The 20,770-nt window shown below is 35.6% G+C and overlaps 1 protein-coding gene across 2 annotated transcripts in view; it reads right to left on the bottom strand.

The window, feature by feature from the left end:
• Nucleotides 1–20,770, bottom strand: part of LRPPRC (leucine rich pentatricopeptide repeat containing) — a gene marked incomplete at its 5' end in the record, with an annotated part of 90,920 nt that overhangs the window by 1,240 nt on the left and 68,910 nt on the right. For both annotated transcript variants that reach the window (XM_084512796.1, XM_084512795.1), the window contains 8 exons: nt 258–400; nt 3,839–3,923; nt 5,341–5,415; nt 8,340–8,455; nt 8,638–8,777; nt 10,902–11,106; nt 14,410–14,498; nt 18,165–18,285. In XM_084512796.1, the coding sequence (XP_084368922.1) occupies nt 258–400; nt 3,839–3,923; nt 5,341–5,415; nt 8,340–8,455; nt 8,638–8,777; nt 10,902–11,106; nt 14,410–14,498; nt 18,165–18,285 (974 nt within the window). The remainder of the gene's footprint in view (nt 1–257; nt 401–3,838; nt 3,924–5,340; nt 5,416–8,339; nt 8,456–8,637; nt 8,778–10,901; nt 11,107–14,409; nt 14,499–18,164; nt 18,286–20,770) is intronic.

Raw genomic sequence — 20,770 nt, 5'->3', positions numbered from 1 at the left:
TGATAAACATACACCTGTAGATGAGTGCCTGATAAGGGTTGTGTAATTTAAACACAGTAAGTCCCAAGAGTTTTATTTCCCCAAGTCAAATCCAATGCAGGATTACTATAGCTCCTACAACACTCTGTACTTCCTACATGGCCTCCTTTGAGGAGCTTCTGCAGAGATTTAATCCCTGTGTAATTATTCATGCAATTTGTTTTATTAACAAACATACACAATTCCGCAGATCTATTTCTTAATTAGGTAATACTCACAGGGGGTTCAGTGAAAGGGACCGGCTCTCCTGCTTTCTTCAGAAAAACTGCTAAAGATTTCAGGGATAAGTCATGAAGCTGTATATTCTTTTCTTTTGATTTCTCATACACAGCCTTTACGGATGCAACATCCCCATCTAATTCTGAGAAAAATAAAAATAAAAATCAAAAACAAAATCCCCAATAGTTAAATGCTCCTTGTTTCATCTGTTTCCATGACATTACTCATTCCCTTCCACTTCCCAAGGCATATTAAATATTTTAGTATACAATATTCTGTAATAATATTGAGAAGCTCAAAACAAGCCAGCAATGTGCACTTGCAGCCCAGAAAGCCAACCATATCCTGGGCTGCAGCAAAAGCAGCATGGCCAGCAGGGTGAGGGAAGGGATTCTCCCCCTCTACTCTGCTCTTGTGAGACCCCACCTGGAGCCCTGCGTTCAGCTCTGGGGCTCCAGCACAAAAAGGACAGGTAAGTATTAGAACAAGCCCAGAGGGGGGCCACAGGCAGACAGGCTGAGGGAGTTGGGATTCTTCAGGCTGGAGAAGAGAAGGCTTCCAGGGAGACTCTACAGCGGCCTTCCAGTACCTAAAGGGGCCTACAGCACAGCTGGGGAGGGACTCTTTGTCAGGGAGCGTAGTGACAGGACAACGGGTAATGGCTTTAAACTAAAAGAGAGGAGACTTAGATCAGACATTGAAAAGCTGTGGATGCTCCATTCATCCCTGGAGGTGTTCAAGGCCAGGCTGGATAGGGCTTTGGGCAGCCTGGTGTGGTGAGAGGTGTTCCTGCCATGACATGGTGGTTGGAACTGGGTGGTCTTTAAGGTCCCTTCCGACCCAAACCATTCTGTGATTCTGTAATTCTACATGTTCTGGATATTCTTCATATCCTACTGACAGTTCACACCAGAAGAGAAGAGAACTTCCAGCCATTCCAGCTTTCCCTTTCATTTGAGGCTTGGATGATCATTTCCTTTGAGAATATTCTGGGACCACTAGGGACAGAGCTGCTTGCACAATGAGAACACCACTCCAAGATATGAGATGCCAAGTTATATGCCTCTTTCTGAGGCAAATGATGCAAAATACAAACAAAAGCTAAACCGAAAGCCACAGATGTTCAGCTTGTGAGAACTCTTGAACAGAATTTCATTAAGTAATGACAAAATACTATTCTGGTTATAGGTGTTGGCTATGTCAAATGTGTAACCTAAAGGAACAAACAAAACAAAGGTCAGATGCTTATTTTAGACCATAACAGAAATTAGTTTAATCCTAAAGAGCAGGAGAAATTTTTTGCTGACCCACTAACAGTATTACAAACGTTAACTGCACAGGTATCCAGTTACATTTTGCTGGATATTCCATAAATGACACCATCACAATGGGTTCTAACAAACCCATTCTTTATTTATCTAAAGCCCTGTTCACTTCTAGCTATAGAAGAGCGGAATATCGTTCTCCTTACTCTGAAGCAGAAGGGAAAAACAGAGCAGTCTTGTTCTATTCTTCCTTCTCCACTGCTTAACCTTTTCCATTACACTTAACCATGCACTTTTCTACTGCTCAGACCCTTGCTTGAGCAGCATCAGGATGAAACTGAAATGACCCCCAACAATTTTTCCCCATTGTCTTCAGGGTCCTAGAAGCAGTACAGTTCCTAGCATCTTGTGAACAAGAAGAAAGCCACTGTATCATTTTTTTTTTGCTTGGGAAAGCTCAAACATCTGCAATATGGGATGCTGTCTCAGCTTCTTTCTTTTTCACTTTTGGAATGTCATCTTCACAACCATATAGGCTACAAAAACAATGGTTCTTAAAGAAATTGAGTTTAAATTATGCAGAAATTGATAGCTTGGATCCCTTTCTCATGAGAAAGCTTCCCACTCACATCTGGCAAGTGGCTGAGCTACTTTTTGAATGTGGGAGGCTACTGCAGAAACTGCAAGAAGCAATGCTTTATTAGAAATCCAACAGAAACTGTGAACTTTCCATTTATTTAAGATAGAATACAACAAAAGCACATCCTTCTAGTTACCTGAAGTGAAGTTATACTTCACTGTTGATCTCAAACTGACAAATGAAACTAAACACGCCACCACAGGAAACATCAGATGAGGAAGATGAGGGGTGAGGGGAAGAGATAGCTACATTGCTATTAAAATGTACAAGTCTGTACATACTGTACATGGTAGGGAATGCTTCCTCTAGAACTTGCTATGAACCAGCTCTATGTCTGCCTAAAGAAACTACAGCAACCATCTCTTCATTTACTATGTAGCTTCCCATGTTAAATACTCTAACCACTGTTTTAGATATCATCGAGCAAGTCTCTGTGCAATCTCTTTATAAAATCGTTGTATGATGATGTAGCTGGATAGAACATTAAAGATGCTGAATCAGTTCGCTTATGCAATTTTTACTGAGGTAACAACAGCAAACAGCCAGTGAAGAGCCAGTGATGTTGTAAGGTGGCAAGTCCAGTGTTGGTGATAAAAGTTTTTGTTTTATTTTTTAAATAAAAACATGTCAGAAAACCTATCATACTGTGAATGAAACCATGGAGCTAAAGGATTTTGCCAGTGACTGCTGTTTTGAACATTACTAAGCAAGTGAACTTTTAAGGTAGATACTACATCGTGAAAACTTTCACAGGTTGATTCAAATATACTGAAGTCTGTATGTCTTTAACTCCATACTTCAGATTTGTTTTTGAAGTATTTTATTTAAATATTCCTATTTATCTCCTCTGTGATAGATTGGAACACAAGGGCTTCTGTCATTATATCATTTTACTTGTATTACAAGTGTGAAGAGGATTATATTTCCTCCCTGTAATAAAACTGGAGGATCATATTAGAATACACAACACAAAGGACTCAAGGGCAACCTTTCAACTAAACAAGTGCTGAGGGGGCTATATGTCCTCATTTTTCATGATTGAGTGTTGTAAAGAGATGTATTTAAATAAGCAACTTGATTTTTAGAGCTGTTTCCCTTTGACTTCAACAATAGAAACTGATTAGCACTTCAAATCAACTATTTAGCTAAATCTAAATAAAGCAACTTCCGCTAAATAAAAACAAGTATAAAGAATCCACAATAGTAACGGTAAGAACCCTGCAAACTACTGATAGAACGAATTAATTATGATTTTGAAACACACACATACAAAATGGAGATATGTATTATATGTTTCAGAAAAAAAGCTACATTCATTTTAAGAGCCATTCATTTCTACAACGTTTCTCTCCATGGGTTAGGAGAGATTCTTTTTCATTCCATGAAGCCCATACTTAGCCTCTTTGTAATAGTATCCTTTAAACTAATACAGTTCCCTTTGTCAAGGATTCAAGGCTTAGGTCTGTTAGCTGCTTTTCCAATCTAACACCTAGGACCATACACAGATCCAGTGAACGTAAACAAAACAAAGCCAAAAAAAACCACACAAATAAACCAAATAAAAGTGACAACTTGCACAGTGTAGATCCTGCTATTCTAAAGGTTTCCATGACCTTTAAGAACACTGAAAGATTTTTTTTAAAATAAAAAAAAAAGTCTAAGAAGAGTAAATTACCATAACATTTTAGGAGGTAACGGTATGCAGTTTCCATATCTAGGTGATCAGGAATCAGTTCTAGAAGTGTCTCAATCTTCTTTGCCTATGAGATTTAAAGCACAGACAAAAAAGAACATTAACTTCAAATAAAATCAATAAAGTTCAAACAATTATTTCAGATCTTTTAAGTGAAACAAACTACTGATTACAAGAAATGGACTGTTCAACTGAATGAAGACAATATTTCTTGCCCAAATTCTGATGTGAATAAGAAATAGCCAAAGAAATCAGGTAGGCAATAAAATGAACACAATAAGGGACTAAAATCCCATATTCAAGGAGACTATACAATAGTTTCTTTTTTGAAGGAAGCAATCCATATATTAATGAGAATGTCAGGATTTCAACCAAATTGAAGAAGAATTCAAACTACTTGGCAGCCTTCAATGACCTAGAGGTCAGTGGTAGCTATGATCAGTGCTTCAAAGTAGTCAGATCACTGACTAATGCGCTTAAAATTGGAGTCTCCCTCCCTCAACCTCTGACTCCAGTTTCAAAAACTCAAGTCTTGAATTTAAAGAAAAAGTGTACAGAAGTTACTAACATCACACTAGAAAATTCTGTTATTAAAATTTCAGCTCTAAAAGCTAGAAATTTCCAAGTTTTTAAATTTCTTTCACACACACCAAAAGATGGTATTTATCATTGTCACTTTTACAGTAGAATTTTTAATCCATGAGTATCTAATGGCAACTTCTGCAAAATAAAAGAAAGTGCATTTTCCTTCATTTGAGAAGCATTTATTCTAGTTTTTGTATTAACTGTCTCCTGATGCTACCCCTCTATGGAAGAGAAATCAATGTGTGTGTGTTTTTGTCTTTTTTGTTTGTTTGTTTTGTTTCGTTTATTACTTTGAGGAACCTGAGGGAGAAGAAGGGGGGCAAGGAGAAGAGGGAAGGACAGGAGTAGGACAGGCACGTAAATCAGAGTAGTTGGAATTAAAGCAATTGAGCACAAAGCCAGTAATCTAAACAGATGCTCAAACTCAATACATGCCCAAAACAGTATAGCAAGTAATACAAGATGAGTCTTTTAATGTAAACATAGGCACCTTTTATCATTCTAGAAGGGCTGAGGTTCTCACTGCATTTGTATTCATACAATGCAGACAACAAAATAAATATGTTCAGGTTGCGATATGAAACTAGATAGTGAAGTGATAAAAATTTAAAGCATAATATTTGTAGCATATAAACTACAACATCAAAAATAAAGGAAATTACTGAAATAATAGAAAAAATATTAATTACATTCTCCTTTCTATTATGCCTCATAAAATAAGCTGTTCTTTTAAATGGGACTAGCTCTGCGAATTAACCTTTCTTCCCCACCCTGAGAAACCTGATAAAGCTGTCAACTGTGAAGTTCAAGATCCAAAACATTTCAAAGGATGATTAACTAGTATATACTACATATGTATATGCTACATATACAATGATAAGCATGAAAAAATATTGTACCTGTCCAGGTTTAGTTGCTGCTTTACCCATGAAATTCAGAAAAGTTCTCTTCTCCTCAACTAATCCACCACACCTCTAAAGAAAAAGAAGTAGTTAATGCAGCTGTTGTGACCAGATTAGCAAAAAACAAAATGACTAAGGTGAAAATTTCCAATTATAGACTTTTAAAATATTTTAATACATATTAACTATCTGAAAGGTAAATAATTGACCATGAGTTTAAAAAAAAACAACACAGGAAACAAGTATATTTTGTGCACCATTTTGGCTAACATTGTTTTTAAAATGGTAGGTATAAAGTTTGTTTAAAACAAAAGGGGAAAGAATTAAACTAATACTTCAACACACCACAAAAACGAGGTTTAGGACTGCAAAAGAATGAAAAAGAGAAACACTATTCCTCTCCAATTATACTGCCAAGCATTCACAAGTGAGCTAGGGATCATAAGGTTAATTATACATTTAATAAGGTGTCAGGGAGATAACTGCTCGTTTCTTTATAAAAATTAAAATGTACAAAGCAAGTTCTCTTTAAAGTATAATTACCTACACTTATGCATACAAAGGACTGATTTCAATCTCTCTATTTTATAAAAGGCTTTCACTGCAATAGACAGTGTTTGAGGGAGAGAGAGAGAGAAGCTTAACTTAAAAAAAAGTTTGAGACAGAACAGATAAATCAAAAATCTATCTTACTTTAGATGAGGGCAAAATAAAACATACAAGACAGTATTTTCATTTATGCACCTCAGAGGTACCAGTCTTAACATTTCTAATAGTACACAGCGCTTTTTATAAGCTGCAAGATATTTTATTGGTACCAGAATGCACAGGCAGACAGGTACTGTGCATATAGACATACACGTACAATTAATTTACCACATTCAATTAGTATTTTAGACATCTGCAAATGACAAATCTTGCTTTGTTCCATTATGAATGTACTGTATGTGTAGTATTTTTGACAAGGTCTTTAAGATCCAGGTAAAAAGGTGTGAAGCTTCATTCAGTAAGAGAAACGGACAAAAAAAGTATTCGCATCCATGTACTGCTAGTGCTCTGACAAAATCTTCATAAATAGGGGCAAAGCATTCATGGAAAAAACTTGCAACATTATGTTATTTTTAGACATTCTCACCTACTATCAGTATAGTAAGAGGAAAGAGACAGTCTAGTCACGGAAAGGTTTTCCACAGCCCCCTTTCATGCCAAAGTATCAAACACTTGATAAAATACAAAACTGTCCCTCCAGAGAGTAAAAAGAAAAAAAAAAAAAAAAAGATTATGTTGTTTCTTGGAAGTTTATACGGACTCTGAGTTATATTTTTGAATGCAAAGATTTGCTGTCTGTATTACCAGTATTTTAAATTATTACAAGAGAAATTGTTTATTTAGATTGTGGTTTACTATCCACTTTTTAATAGAAAAGCTAAGAGTAGACTTTGATTATTACCATCTTCTGGTTACCTATTAGTAGAATATTTGATCCACAATAACATTCAAGAATGTTAACACAAATTTTATTTCATATATGCTATAGGAAAAACTGTCTTGCGAAGTTTTAACTCAAACTTACATGTGAATGTCCACTTAACATGAAACATATAAAAATTCTCCTCTGAGATGTTGTACACAACATTATTTCAGCTATGCTATAGAGCTGTGAACTTAATTCCAACAGTTGTACACTGTTGTAATAAAAAGTTTTAGGAAACTAAGAATGGAAATTGTTCATTGTTTTTTGTTGGTTTTGTTTTTGAGAACATGCAGCTTTTACTTAAAAATGCAAAGGACACTATTTTCACAAAGGCAGGATATTATAACGGATTTCAATTTCCTAATCAAAGAGAAAATGCAAGAATAAGTTAGCAAGAATTTTTCACATTTTCATGTTTCATGCTATAAAAAAAATAGGATTTTATATTAAAATCATTGTCTCCTTTTAAACTAACACTCAGATGAACAGTTCGGCAAAACTATTAAAAATATTCCAGAGAAGAAATATACAAAATACATCTGACTCTAGAGCCGAAGTCACTGAACACACTTGTTAGTATGCATTTTTTTTTTTTTTTTCCCCAAAACAAGAGTCTTGGGATATCATAAAGCTTCTGGTATATGTGAAACACAAGCGTTTCTGTAACAGATTAGAAAACTCAGCAACTGGTAATCAAGTCATATTCACTACCAGGAGCTGGTAACAGGCCCCAGTTTGAGGCAGGGAGCCTACATGCCCCAAGCAGGCTGGCAGGATCGCATGGCTGCTTGACTGCTGCCTGCAGGGAGGAGGCTGCCTGACCTGATGGAGACACCAGCACTCACCAGCTGCAGCTTATTCTGCCTCCAGCATGGTCTGTGTCTAGCTCTGCAAAAACATTGTGAGCAGTCACATCATACACCTTGAAGATCGTTAACTTAGCTGATACTGTGGCTGAGAGACCAGCATTTGTCTTTTAATGCATCTGTGATATTCAAGTGAACAGTAGGTGAATTCATTTCTTAACAAACACTGAATACAGCTTAGATAAAGTTAAAAAAAAAAAAAAAAAAAAAGTGAAATACCGTGGCTACAAAAAGCAAATACTGCCCACTTCTATTTTGTGAACTGTATAGCTACGAGAGATGTATTAAGGTTTACAGCACAGCGAAAATTATGTGAGGAGATTGTCTGCAAGAAGCAATGCTGTCTAACAGGAAACTTGAAAATATATGAAAAACTATGAAAATATTTGCTTTGGATAGAAAATTCATGCAACGTGTCTTCATTTCCTTCAGGCTGTTGGAAGACAAAAGCTTTCTAACTTTGGCACCCACTCCTACTATTAGCATTAGACTACTATCTGATGGTACAAAATAATCTAACTCATATTGATATTTGTGCTAGAATTCAAAAGCAAACTAGCATTAGCCTATGCTGTACAACACCTCTTTTCCATAATTTGTCAGTTTACCCTTGAAGAGATCTATGCATTTCTGTACCTCTCTTGTTATGTCATTACCTGTAGTAGAGATCTGGCATCATCCACTCTGCCTGCACTGACATATTGAAGGAAAAGATCTGTGACAGGTCTGTAAATTCCGAACTGATTGGCCAGTCGTTCTGCCATCACGCCAACTGCAAATGATAGAAAATATTAGGAAAAAGGAAAGGAAATAAGGAAAACCTTTGATTGAAAAGGCACTTTTGTAAACTTTACTGGCATGATTTATGCTGACTGGGCAGGTTTTACATGTAACAGCTCTTCTGTAACACCTCTGTCTAGTCAGAATATTTAAATACAACTGCAATTAACTTACATTTTTCCAAAGCTGGCTCTAATCCTTCCTCAGACACCTTTCTTAACAAAAAGGAAATATTTTTGACAGGTTGATCAGGATTCTGTGCACCAGAGATAAGCAGAGGCTCAAGGTATTCCACTGCAGCATCAAGGTCATTGCTAGGAAAAAATATTGAACTGGCTTAGTTTCAGAAATCAATATTTCTAAACCTAAAGAAGCATTATATTTAAATTTTTATTTCCTACATTAATGTTATACTTCCTAAGAACAGTTGAGAACAGATATTTTAAAAGTGAAACTATTTATGACTGAATTAATAAATTAACCTGTAAGCCAAATTTCTGAATGATCTTTGACCTTCAGGACACGTAAGTAATTTTGACACATTTTTCTTCCTTCACTAAACAGAATTCTGGCTAGCTGCTTCAAGGAAGTGTTCTGCAAACCCAGAAAGTAAAAATCAAAACAGTAACGGAAGGTATCTTAATAATTAATGCAGACAACTCAAGTATTTCTTTATGCTATTCAATTAATTATTTAGCCAACTCTTCCCTGCCTTTTTGGAAGCAAAAAAAAAAAAAAAAGATACTAAGTGTCATTTGGCCAATACCTTTTCCTAAACTCTTTCATCTTCAGGCTTAAGTATAGCAAATGATAATAAAATAACACAAAGTATTCATTCAAGTGAAAAGTCTACTGCTAGTGTTCTAAAAAGTTCAGATGACATCTCCTCTGATCAGTCCACTCTAATAACAAATTTAATTTAAAAAAAAATCAGAGCATGATTAATGTTTTTAGATGAAACACATTTAAAAGCTATAAAAATGTTTTGAAAACTATTAGAAATACAAATCTACCAGTAAGTGAACAGCTATTTGAAGTACATGTAAATCTATACTCTTTATCACAGTTTGCAAGGTACAACTTGCAAGACATTTAAAAATAGAGGTGTGTATTATTTATGCTACCGCTAAGTCTTCTCATACAGGTAAGCTAAGCTAATTTTGGTATGGCAGAAGAAAAGTTGATGCTGCTTGCTTAACCTGTGTCGGTATACAGTGATTTACTTATCTATTCTTGCAGTCAACCTGATTCACATTTATGAACATGTCATGACTCTGCAACCCTTTCATGGCATAGAAATAGGCAAAAGCCAATTCACTAGAATCCTCTGCCAAGGACCACTTGGACCTAAATATTTACAGGGTCATTTATATTTACAATATTTACAGTCCTTCCTTGTTTTTCAGTGGCTGAAAATATAGTGAGCTCGCTACTGGAACTGGCTTGCATTTTGAATTTAAATCCTTCAGTTTAAATCATCTTGCTGTTGCAGACACTACTACCCAGTAACTGTTCCAGTAACTACTAGCTCCGGTCTAGCATGCCCAAGGCGATCAGGTATCTGTTACGTACTACACAGTTACACAGCTATCCTGCTGAGTTACACAGAGGAGCTCTACCTGATGAAACTGTCTTGAAAGAAAACAGCAGAGTATGTAGGATTCCTAAAGACTGATTCCTGCAAACTGCATTTGCGAAGTTCACAGTTTGTGAAGAAGTGCTTCCCCCACGCAGCTTTATGCAAAGGATAAACTAGCAAAGTACCAACATATCAATTAAAAAAGGCTAGGCAGAACATGATGCTGAATTAAACATTTGAATGAAAGGATAATCAACGCGTGGGGATAATTATCATGATGGAAACTGTGGCCTAAAGCAGCATAGGAAAAACTTTTTCCCAATTTTTTAGTACTGACAAAAAGTCTAAAACCACCTCACAGATACATACCTGACTTTCGCATTTTGAGGGTAAACACAATCATACGTTATCATTTCAGTTACTGGAACAAGTAATAGATTTTGTTTCCAAACCAACAGTATATGCATAATATGTGTGCTAAATTCCAAGATTTTTAAGTTTATATTGATTAATTAGTTGTATTTGACATTCGGAACTTGTAGAGCTTTTGATCTCACACCAAGAACACTTTACGAGACGTGTAATATGTTTCAACAGAAGTATCAAAGCTAAGTACACCAACAGAGAAAGCCTTAAGCTCTCCCAAATGCTTCACAGCTATCCCTGTATTTCATTAAATGAATTACAAACCCCAAATGTATTTGTAAAATGAGACCAGAACAGGACTGACCAGCACAGTTCTCATCTTGCCCTGCATTTTAACATCTAGGACACTAAGAATGGAAACAGAATGAAGTGGATAATGTTAATGATTTCCCACCACTTTGTATAAAAGTTTGGAAGTCATAGGAATACTTACTTCTTAGCATGAGCCAACGCAATGGCATTGGCAATTAGTGAGGGAGATAAATCAATCGATTTTGTGATGTCTTCTATCATGTTTCCAAATGCTTTTAAGTTCTTCATGTCTCCTTTCACTGCCAAAGCCTCAGCAAGTACAATAACTGCTGGTCTAGTAGGCAACAAGCCACTGTCAAGCATTCCTTGGAAAGCAGCTAAGGCATCTAATAAAGGTGAAGAAACAATGAAAAAGGAATTGAGATTTTAGTTGAGAAGACAACCACACTGCTAGGGTCATTAACCTTACCTTAATAAAAACATGTATCGAAAATCATTCTCGTGCTGAAGTTATGCCCCAAAATCGATATAGGAAATAATAACCAACATACATGTATACACAAAACTTTCAATGGCAATTTAGGATACAATGCTTTAAAATGTGCTCAGTAACAGAAAGTATTAGAGTAAGTTTAACATCAAATTATCCCATTTGAGTATCCAGCTCAGGGAAAGCAGCTATGTCACAAGTGCCCTCCCTTGTGATCATGAAGTTGTAATGTTTTAAGCTTGTTTTTTCTCCAAACAAGCTATAATGAATTTTTCTTTACTGGAAACGAAAAACGTGGCACACTTAAGAACCAAGAGTTTGTTTAAGATGCAATTTATTACCAAAACTGCTTAAGTCTAGTATTTCAAGTGTGCACCAAAACTTTGTTCACCAACATTTAATTTTAAATATAAGTATTTAATATGAGTGTCCACAGAAGAACAAAAAAACTCCAAACTGGACAGTTACCTTAAAAACTCCTGAAACAACAGGAGTCACATGCTAAAAATACCCCAAATCAGTCTTCTGTGCATCTGTAACAGTCGCTCTCATTTTTCTAACCAGAATTCTTGTTGATTTATATTATACACGAGTAAACATACAGAGAAAGACATGCCCCTCTGGTAAAAACCTCTTAGCCCTTACCAGCACAGGCAGGATTGATCACAGATAATAATTATCATACCAAGGGATAACACTTCTAACATAATATACACCCACCACATGAACTCTACAGTATTAGCATTCTGATTCAATATGCAGGTACTGCAGAAACCAAATATTACCTTTCACAAGAGAGGAAGAAAAAACATCCTGTGTGCCTAACTTTCCTTCACAGCCAAGTTCCCTTCTGCCCTGTTGTTTTGTTTTTCTTTCTTTCCTTCTTGTTTAGGGGAAAAAACGAGTAATACATTGGGGTGGAATTCCTGAAATCTAAAAGCAATCTTAACACACATGTGAAGTTAAAATTTTACCCTGGCTTTAGGTGTGGACCTCCCTTTAGCATGTAGCGTAATTAGCCTTCTCAAAAAACAAGGAAAGAGAAAGGCTTGGAAGTTGCATGCATGCAGCACTACTGCAAGGAACTGTTTTATTAGCATATTAGGTAATTCTGCTGGTACCCCTTTTCCTTTGCAAAAGCACATATATTACTACTAATCTGAATTCATAATTTAATCCCTTGATTTTTCAATACTTAAAAGAAGCTAACTTTGCTTGTGAAAACCCACTGTTTATCTTTTAAAAGGCTTTACTCTAAGTTCTGCAAATTCTGTACCATAAAATTGAACTTTTGACTCTTAAAAAAACTTTCTGGTTTGTTTGTTTAAACAGAGTTCTTGCTATAAGATATTACAGCTCTTTCAAGGCTACTTAGGGAGCTACATAATTAGTGTTTTTAAACCTGTACCACATTAAATAGCAAAGAATGATGTCAATAGCTATCTAAGCAACCAATAAAATAAGTTTTACAATAGTGAAAGCTCACGAGTTATGTCTGCTGTCACAAGATGCAGGTTTAATAGTTAATCTTACTAATTAAGATTACAAGACTAAAATTTGAGTCTCAGAAAATGACCAATGTAACTGAAACATTTAGTGGCTTGCATTTTCAAGGCTTCATTTAGAAAAAGAGAAGCAAGGATCAATACTAAGTATTCAATTAAATTACCAAAAGAAAGCTTGTTCAATGCACAAAATCAAGGAAAATATAATGGTGCAAAATCATGCAACCCAACAGTTTCTCAAGAAACTTTTTATTGTACAAAAGGTAACATTTTCAGTTGAGGTGGCAAATTATCTAGGTTGCTTGCTAAAAAGAAAATGCATAGTTAAAGAAAGACTGTCATAATACAGGAATATCAGTGATGTTCTGAAGAAGATTTGTGAATGTAATGTTTAGAATTAGAACTAACAAAACTTAGTGGCATACTGGACAGCGGCAAAAGCAGAAAGTTTGCTAGAATAGTGTCAAACAGAAAGTTAAGGTGAAGGATTTGAAAACTGCAAAAAAGGAAAGACTTGCCAACATAGAAGAGAAGCAATTACATTAACTGCAAATGCTTCAGTCGATGACACCCAGCAGTGATGTAAGACTGAAGGGGGAAGGAATTTGAAAGAAGATAAGTTTATCAGCTGCCAGAAAGAGTACAAGTGAGAAGAGGTGTCTAAATGCTCATCTTTCATGTAGTTACTATTACATGTGTATGGGCTACTACAACTACACGAAGTGGAATGGAAGAAAATAAACAGATGGCAGAATTAAAAATGGATTTTCTGCTATGCCCTCTGGTATGAAAGTGAAACCCAGTTCAGTGCAATACTTATTTTCATATGTAGCCACTTTAATGCTTAAAGATATCATTGGCAATGTGTATCAACACCATACATCCACTTGCAAAGGGGTAAAAGCACTGCATGTAAAGCTATGTGCCTGCAGAGTCTTCTTCTCACACAAGTTCTACAGAACAACTGAATAAGTAAAATCTAATGCAGTAGAGCTGAATGCTCTAGGCTGCAGAACAGCTAATGCCAAGAAGTAAAGTAACACAACCATGAACTTTATCCACCATCTTCTTGTGTGCCCTCAAATACTCTTCAGCCACCATTTTCTTTTCTATGGTGATTGTTACATTAAAAAGAAAGACAAACCGAATATTTGTTACTGTTGGTATTGAGAACTATTAAAAAGTATTTGATTAAGTTTTTAAATCAATATTATAATCATTTAGTGCACAATCATGCACATTTAACAGTCAATTTAACTCATCTGGTATCTCACACAACCACCACAATATGCAAGAAACAACTGCTGGGAATTGTTTCAGATGCTCTAAAGTATGTTAATTTCCAAAGCAAAATGACTTGTGCTGTGAATTTTAACGCACTTGAAAGCCTGTACTTTCTCTCGTTCTGGAGCACAAATTTTGCATGTCTGAAGAGCTGTGATTCATCTTAAGAAAACCCATCTTGTGTTAAATGGAATGGAAACTGGACTAAGTGGTCAAATGACAAGTACATTCATATTCAAGCTGTATTATAAATGCATGTACAGTAATTTACGTCTCTCAGCTACCACAAAAGGCTCTTGATAAGCAGGTAATTTGCTAAATGGACTCCTTTATCCAAGTATTCGAAGGGCGTTACAAGAAAAATCTGCAGAGGCATTAATGTGACGTAAAGGTCAAGCATTGTGACATACCTTTCAAATAATCCCGCCTAACTTGCGATATGATGAGGAGGCTGCTGGCAGCACTGTTCAGTGTGAAGCCCTTGATGTGGGTCTCAGCACTAAAAGAAGCAGACATTTAGAAAGGAATTACTGACATGCTTCTGATACGATAATAAATGGTTGAGCACCAAGGTGAAATTATAAAAACTACTGTTCGTATGTTAAAAATATTGCTGCAAAATATCGACCTGGAGACAGCTTTTGTGTTATCCTGTCAATGGTTATAGAAGGATAATTTTTTTTTGCATTCTGACAGATGACAAAGTTGGAAGTGAGCAACAAAAGAAACAAAGTACAAGATTTTTTTTAAACAATCGGTTCAGATTCTTGAATGCTGACATATTAGATGACTAAAATAACTGCATGCCCTGCATTGTTCTGTTGTATCCTAAGCTGGATACTTTTTCTTCTTTTTTCAATAGTCACCATAATTATAAAATGTAAAACTATTCTTTCAGCAATAAAAATGAAACATTTATTTTCAGCACTGTATATTTTAAACATAAACTAAAGCATATTATGAACTAACACCATATCATTTGGTTGATTAATTTTCAAATTTCTGTCATCTAGATGTATACAGTTTTTTAAAGTGAACATACTACGTTTGCTGCCTTAGCTATGTTAAAATTGTGTTTGGCTTATCAATTCTTTATCTCCGACAATACTACACATCACATACCTATAGTAAAGAGGATCTTTACTTTAGGAACATTGCTAAAGCTTTTCTAACACTTTGGAAATTAGGCAAGAGAGACCAACCAGCCTTCACATCGATGCGAACAAAATGTTCCCATTCCTCAATGCCATACAGCCACATTTTTAATACACATGGATAACTTTACAAATGTTCATTTCTAGATTACAAAATCTCTACACAGAAAAGGGGGGCATCGCCATTTACCATATCAGCAATCAAGATAAACCTCACTGATCATCTTGTGGCAAACAACTGAGCAGCCTACCTACTTGAACTTACAGGCTGAGCGGATTGGGAGGTAAGCAGGGTCATTGCTAAATTATTCCCCTCAATCCCAAGAAAATCCTTCACATAGTACACAATATGACTATCCTCTCAGTCACTTTCAGCCTCCCGGGCTCACAAATGCAGTCACTGGACTCAGGATTTTCTTACTCTCCCAACCAATCCTCTTAATCCCTGCCTAAGCACCCACTGCTCAGTTCCGCCTTTTCTTTTTTTTTTTTTTTCCCTTTGTCCCATCTGTCAAAGCCCTTAAGTCAACAATTCATGCATGAGACTGTAAATTACATATAACAAAGGATTTACTTTCTCCAATCTTCCAATCTTTAGTGTGATTAAATAGATGTTAGCTACTATTACAGAACTAATCCATCATTCCCATACTCCTATATTTCTACTTAAAACTTGAACTAAATGCAGTAAATATTCCTCAAAACAGTGCTAGGATGCCAAAGCAACTAGACTTGGGTTGACCTACAGATCAGTAACCTTCTGTTTGTTTTTTGTGGTTTTTGTTTGTTTCCAAACGCAGACTGGGAGTTCAATTTCCTTCTACCACTTTCTCAAAGTTTCTCACTTCTGATGACAGTAAGGAAGTTTTAAAATAATCTAACCCTTTTAAACAGAGAAATTACTTATTTTGTTGCCTATACTAAAGCTCTCTACATATTATTTAAATTTCAAGTTTGGCTTCGAGCAGAGTAAAAAGAAAAAGATGTTAGCTTATACAAATTAAGGTGGCTTTCATGTATTTTATGAAAATATTGGGAGTTGCACAAGTTTCAGGCCACTGCACACATTTAGGCTTTGTAGGAATAATCTCTCTGTAATATGAGGTTGGTAAAATTGTCAAGCATGCAGAAATGTGTGCGAAATAGATTTGCTATTCTTCAACCATGTGTACACACAAAATCGCTTCCTCTACTTCAGTGAATAATTTAAAGCTTACAGACTTTTGAAAATGCTTAATGTAAGCATGATTTTGTTATTAGAAAAAAGATACACAGATAAACACTATAAACACTGGTAATAGTAAGCATTTTCTGTCTTGATGTAACAGTGAGCTGTTATGGGCTTCTTAGAATGTCATTATTTGGCATTTCTATGCTACATGATTGAGTATGAGTTCTGAAAAGCACGGTGCTTATTACTATGGTTGGCTTGGACCAGAACCTCTTATTAAATCCTATTTTCTTTTTTTCCAAACATCTCGAGATTCAGAGGCTTTGTCCCTAAAACCACATTTCAAACTTCTTTAGTCTTTAACATTTTTTTTTGTTCTTTTCTTTCCTGCATTTTACATTCTAAAACACTTATTATCTAAAGCAGGATTTCTGAATCACCAGCACCAGGAACAAACCACCACATTCTCTCTCCTTTTCCGATCTGCAAATTACTGCTTGTAACATGCAATATTCTGCGCATCTTCCTTACAAGCATGTTTGAGCTGTGGAGCAGGGAGGCAGTCAGCACATGCACAAGTCTTCAGTGAAAAGTTTCAAAATTCTTCCTTGAAGAATCTTTCTATATCTCTTTCTACACATAAAGATTTTCTCTAAATATTTAACCAAGTAGCTAAACTTTTTCACCATAATTTGTACTTTCAAACATGCGCTTTCCATCTTTTATTTACAAACATTTATCAGTTATTCTCATTTCAAGGAGCAGAATTTGATGAGCAGTTCAAGTTTTTCCTTGATATAAGCTTTCTATTCATCAAGCACAAACATTCCTTTTAACAAAGCTCAGTTACTGACACCAAGTTGGAAAAGTGTTGCTTGTGCTTCTGAACTTGGAACTTAACCATTTTTCAACAGAAAACATTTCACTGATCTACATACTTGTAAAGATAATCATTAAGATAATAAACTAAGTTAACTCTAAAAATGATTAGACTATGCAGCACCTAAGTTACCCACAGCCACTTTCTAATCCACTGTATTCAGTCAGAACACAATGAAGACAGCCACCACTCTCGTTTTAGCTGTAGAAATGAAATGACTTAAATTACCTGAATTTTTGTTCTTCTTAACTCTAGCTTGATGAATAGTAACACTTAATTTGAAGTCTATAATCTGGCCAGAATGCACATTACAGGCAATACTTAAAGCAAGTGGTGCGCCACACAACTCACTGAAGGTTAATTCAATACTGATGACTCTAATAATGTATGACAGCAGGTTGGATTTATTTCAGAAGTGTAACAGTTGGATCTAAGGTTTATGGTCATCTCCTAGCCACTGGCATAACAGTCAAATGTACCATTTTGCATTTGGCAGGCAGCCAGCTGCCAGAGTGTGGATAGGGTAGGGTACCAGCAGGGATGGGGATTGAGAAGGCTAAGGGGCAGTTCAGTGAAGGAATCTTGTCTGTTTGGATATTGCTCTAAAGGGGAAAAGGCAGACTGCCAGAAGGGCAGACTTGCAGTTCTGATGCCAAGTGCAATTGTTGATACAGTTAGTTGAAATGAGTTATTAGCAATACACACTGTCTCTCCACCACATTTTTTAATATATGGCAGACTGTCATATGAAGCACTGGTGTATTTCTTACCATAACTCCTAATTACCAGTCAGGTGAATTGTTTTCCCATTGAAATTTAAGTACTTAGTTGAAAATGATCCACAAAGTATTTAAAGAACAACAAAAAAGTAAATAAAAAAACAGCAAAACCAAAACCAAAAACCCCAAATCAGCAAAAAAAAAAAAAAATTAAAATCCCCAAAATGCAGAAAAACCTTACATGTGTTTCACTTGGATGGCTTCTTCAAAAGAATCCTGGGATAACAATGCTTTTATAAGGGCGACATACGTACGATACTGATAGTCCTTCCCTTGTGTTTGCAGGAAAAAATCGTAGGCCTCTAAAGAAGACAAAGAGCCCAAACAAAGTGTCATGTTATAATACTGTTGGTCATAAAAAGTCATCTTTTCATTGAAAAGGTCCATCTGAAGTCATTTCTTCCTCTTACATCTTTGAGACCAAAGCTGCTGGTCACAGCTTGTTCAAAACTGCTTGTACACAACAATCAACTGACACAAGCCTCCAGAGAACAAAAAGTTTGCTACTACTAGTTTTCTATATATAGCTGTTGCTTAAATACCAATAGAAGGGGAAGACTCAAGATTTTTTAAAGCAACACCTAATGCTGGGGTATATAGTTACAGTATCTGGTGCACGATCACAACAGCATTCAACAAATAATATAGGAAGTGATTCCAATATGGGGAGATCAAATTATTTGGCTACGACAAGATTTATACAAAACATACAATTTACAAATATACAGATATTTAACAAGTAAACTACGCTGCATTTGTTTGACTGATTAACAGTTTTATTTCATGCATTCACAATAACTGTCAGTGTATGAAAAGATGTTACCAAAAAGGAAAAAAAATGATAAGCACACTTTTCAGTCATTTATTTTTCTGAAACAAAATTATGCAGCTATAAACATACAGCCTAGGTAGCTGTGTTGCAGCTCAGACTGCTGTCTAACATGTTAAGAACCAGAAATCATCTTTTGCATCTAAAACTGTGATTGTATGTTTCGTTCAAGGAAACTTAAAAAAAATAAAACATAAAAAAAAATCCCTTTGCTAATTTAAAACTAAGCCACAATTACCTTTTAAACAACTTTTCAGAAATAATACTACAAAAGCCTTACAACAGTTGGTGTTAAACTGTTGGTCTTAAACTTCTTCAACCAAAACATATATATAAAAACTTGGTGAAATGCAGGCACAGAAGTGACCATGCATAAAATAATTACTTGCAACACACACACACTCGCACTGAGTTTATATTAGAATTAACATTGCCACCCATAATCTACTTTGGACACTGAGCTACATTAAACATACATGAACTGAGATAATTTTTATTGTAGTGTTCTTAACCATTAAGTCCACTTCCACGTTTGTGAATTCAATGTATGAGACAGAGATACGAGAGGTGGAGAAAGAATATGATTGATGTCTGACACTACAACAGTGATTGCATTGTCAACCAAAGGACCATAAAACAACAACAGAATGTCACAGAAACAGCCTGGGAATCCTCCCTCCATGCTCACTTATTGGTCTGAGGTTAACACTTGGCCTGCTGCAATGTGCTGAATGTTCCTGCCTGCTCAGATGCCGAATACCACAAATGGCAAAGGAGTGCTCACACCTAAAACCAGCAGGAAAGACACCTTTTTTCTGCTTTTCTGAAATGTGCGGTACTGGTAGACTTGTCATCACATTCAGTGGTAACAAAAACTCTCTCACTGGTACAATCCATCACAAGTGCCACTTTTCATTTAGAAAAATGTAACCAACTGGTGATATGTTTGTTCCTTCCAACAGTAAAAGCGTATTTAAATTTTATTTTTTAAAACAAACAAAACAAAAAAATCCGTATGTTTGAAGACTCCTACTGTTTTCAGACAGAACTAAGATTTCACTCCAGGTTTGAATACTCCTTTCCACTAGGTGGGCACAGAAGTGGACTTTACCACCAGTGGATATAATGTCAAGCATATGTTATCATCAATAATCTTGGTCCAGGATGCTTAAGATCTGTTTCTACAAGGAAATGTACTTAAATCTTTCTGTAATGACTAGTTCAATGAAAAAAAAAATCTTAGTGTCAGTTTTGTTTTCCTGTTGCAAAATGTTTTGCTGTATATGTCAATCCCAACCTCAGAATGATTATCCTATTCAGATTAAACTATTTTCTTAACTCTATTTTGCATCCATGCAAGCAGCATGGTTAAAGTATACCTAAAGGAGTCTCAAACGGAGATTCATGTACCTGATCAGATGTTATCAGTTTATTGATTCTTCAGCTGCTATCTAAAATTACCCAAGTATATTAGCATTCATGAGACAAAGTTCTTGGTTTCAGAACCAGACAGTGTTACACAAGCTATTTCAAGTAGAAAGATCTGTTAGTGACAACTTGCCAAGAAAGTCTCAGTTCTCAAGACAGTCAAATTTGTTTCAGGAATTGCAACTGTTTGGGCTATGTGTAACATGATCCACTTGAGTCAAGCTCTCACACTGCAGAATCGGGATAAAAACTCAACTGTGACTTCGCATAAATCAAGCACTTCAGAGAACAGATTTTCAAAACACCTCCTTGTCAGAGCTGATAAATTCATGAAATTAGTTACATAACTCGATTAAGTTAATCTTTTTCCTATCAGAAATGCGTTGATAAAAAACTTTATTCTGCCCTATTCTATTTATATCAAAACTACATTATACTGTTATACAAAAGTGACAACTTAGTTTAAGACGAAAAGAAACCGTTTCCCCAAATTTGTCTGTTTCCCCTAATTTCCAATAGCTGTAGACCAC

Source organism: Aythya ferina (assembly GCF_964211825.1).
Source record: "Aythya ferina genome assembly, chromosome: 3".
Classification (NCBI taxonomy): domain Eukaryota; kingdom Metazoa; phylum Chordata; class Aves; order Anseriformes; family Anatidae; genus Aythya; species Aythya ferina.
The sequence above is the reverse complement of the archived record's forward strand: the minus strand, read 5'-3'. Positions and strand labels throughout refer to the sequence as shown.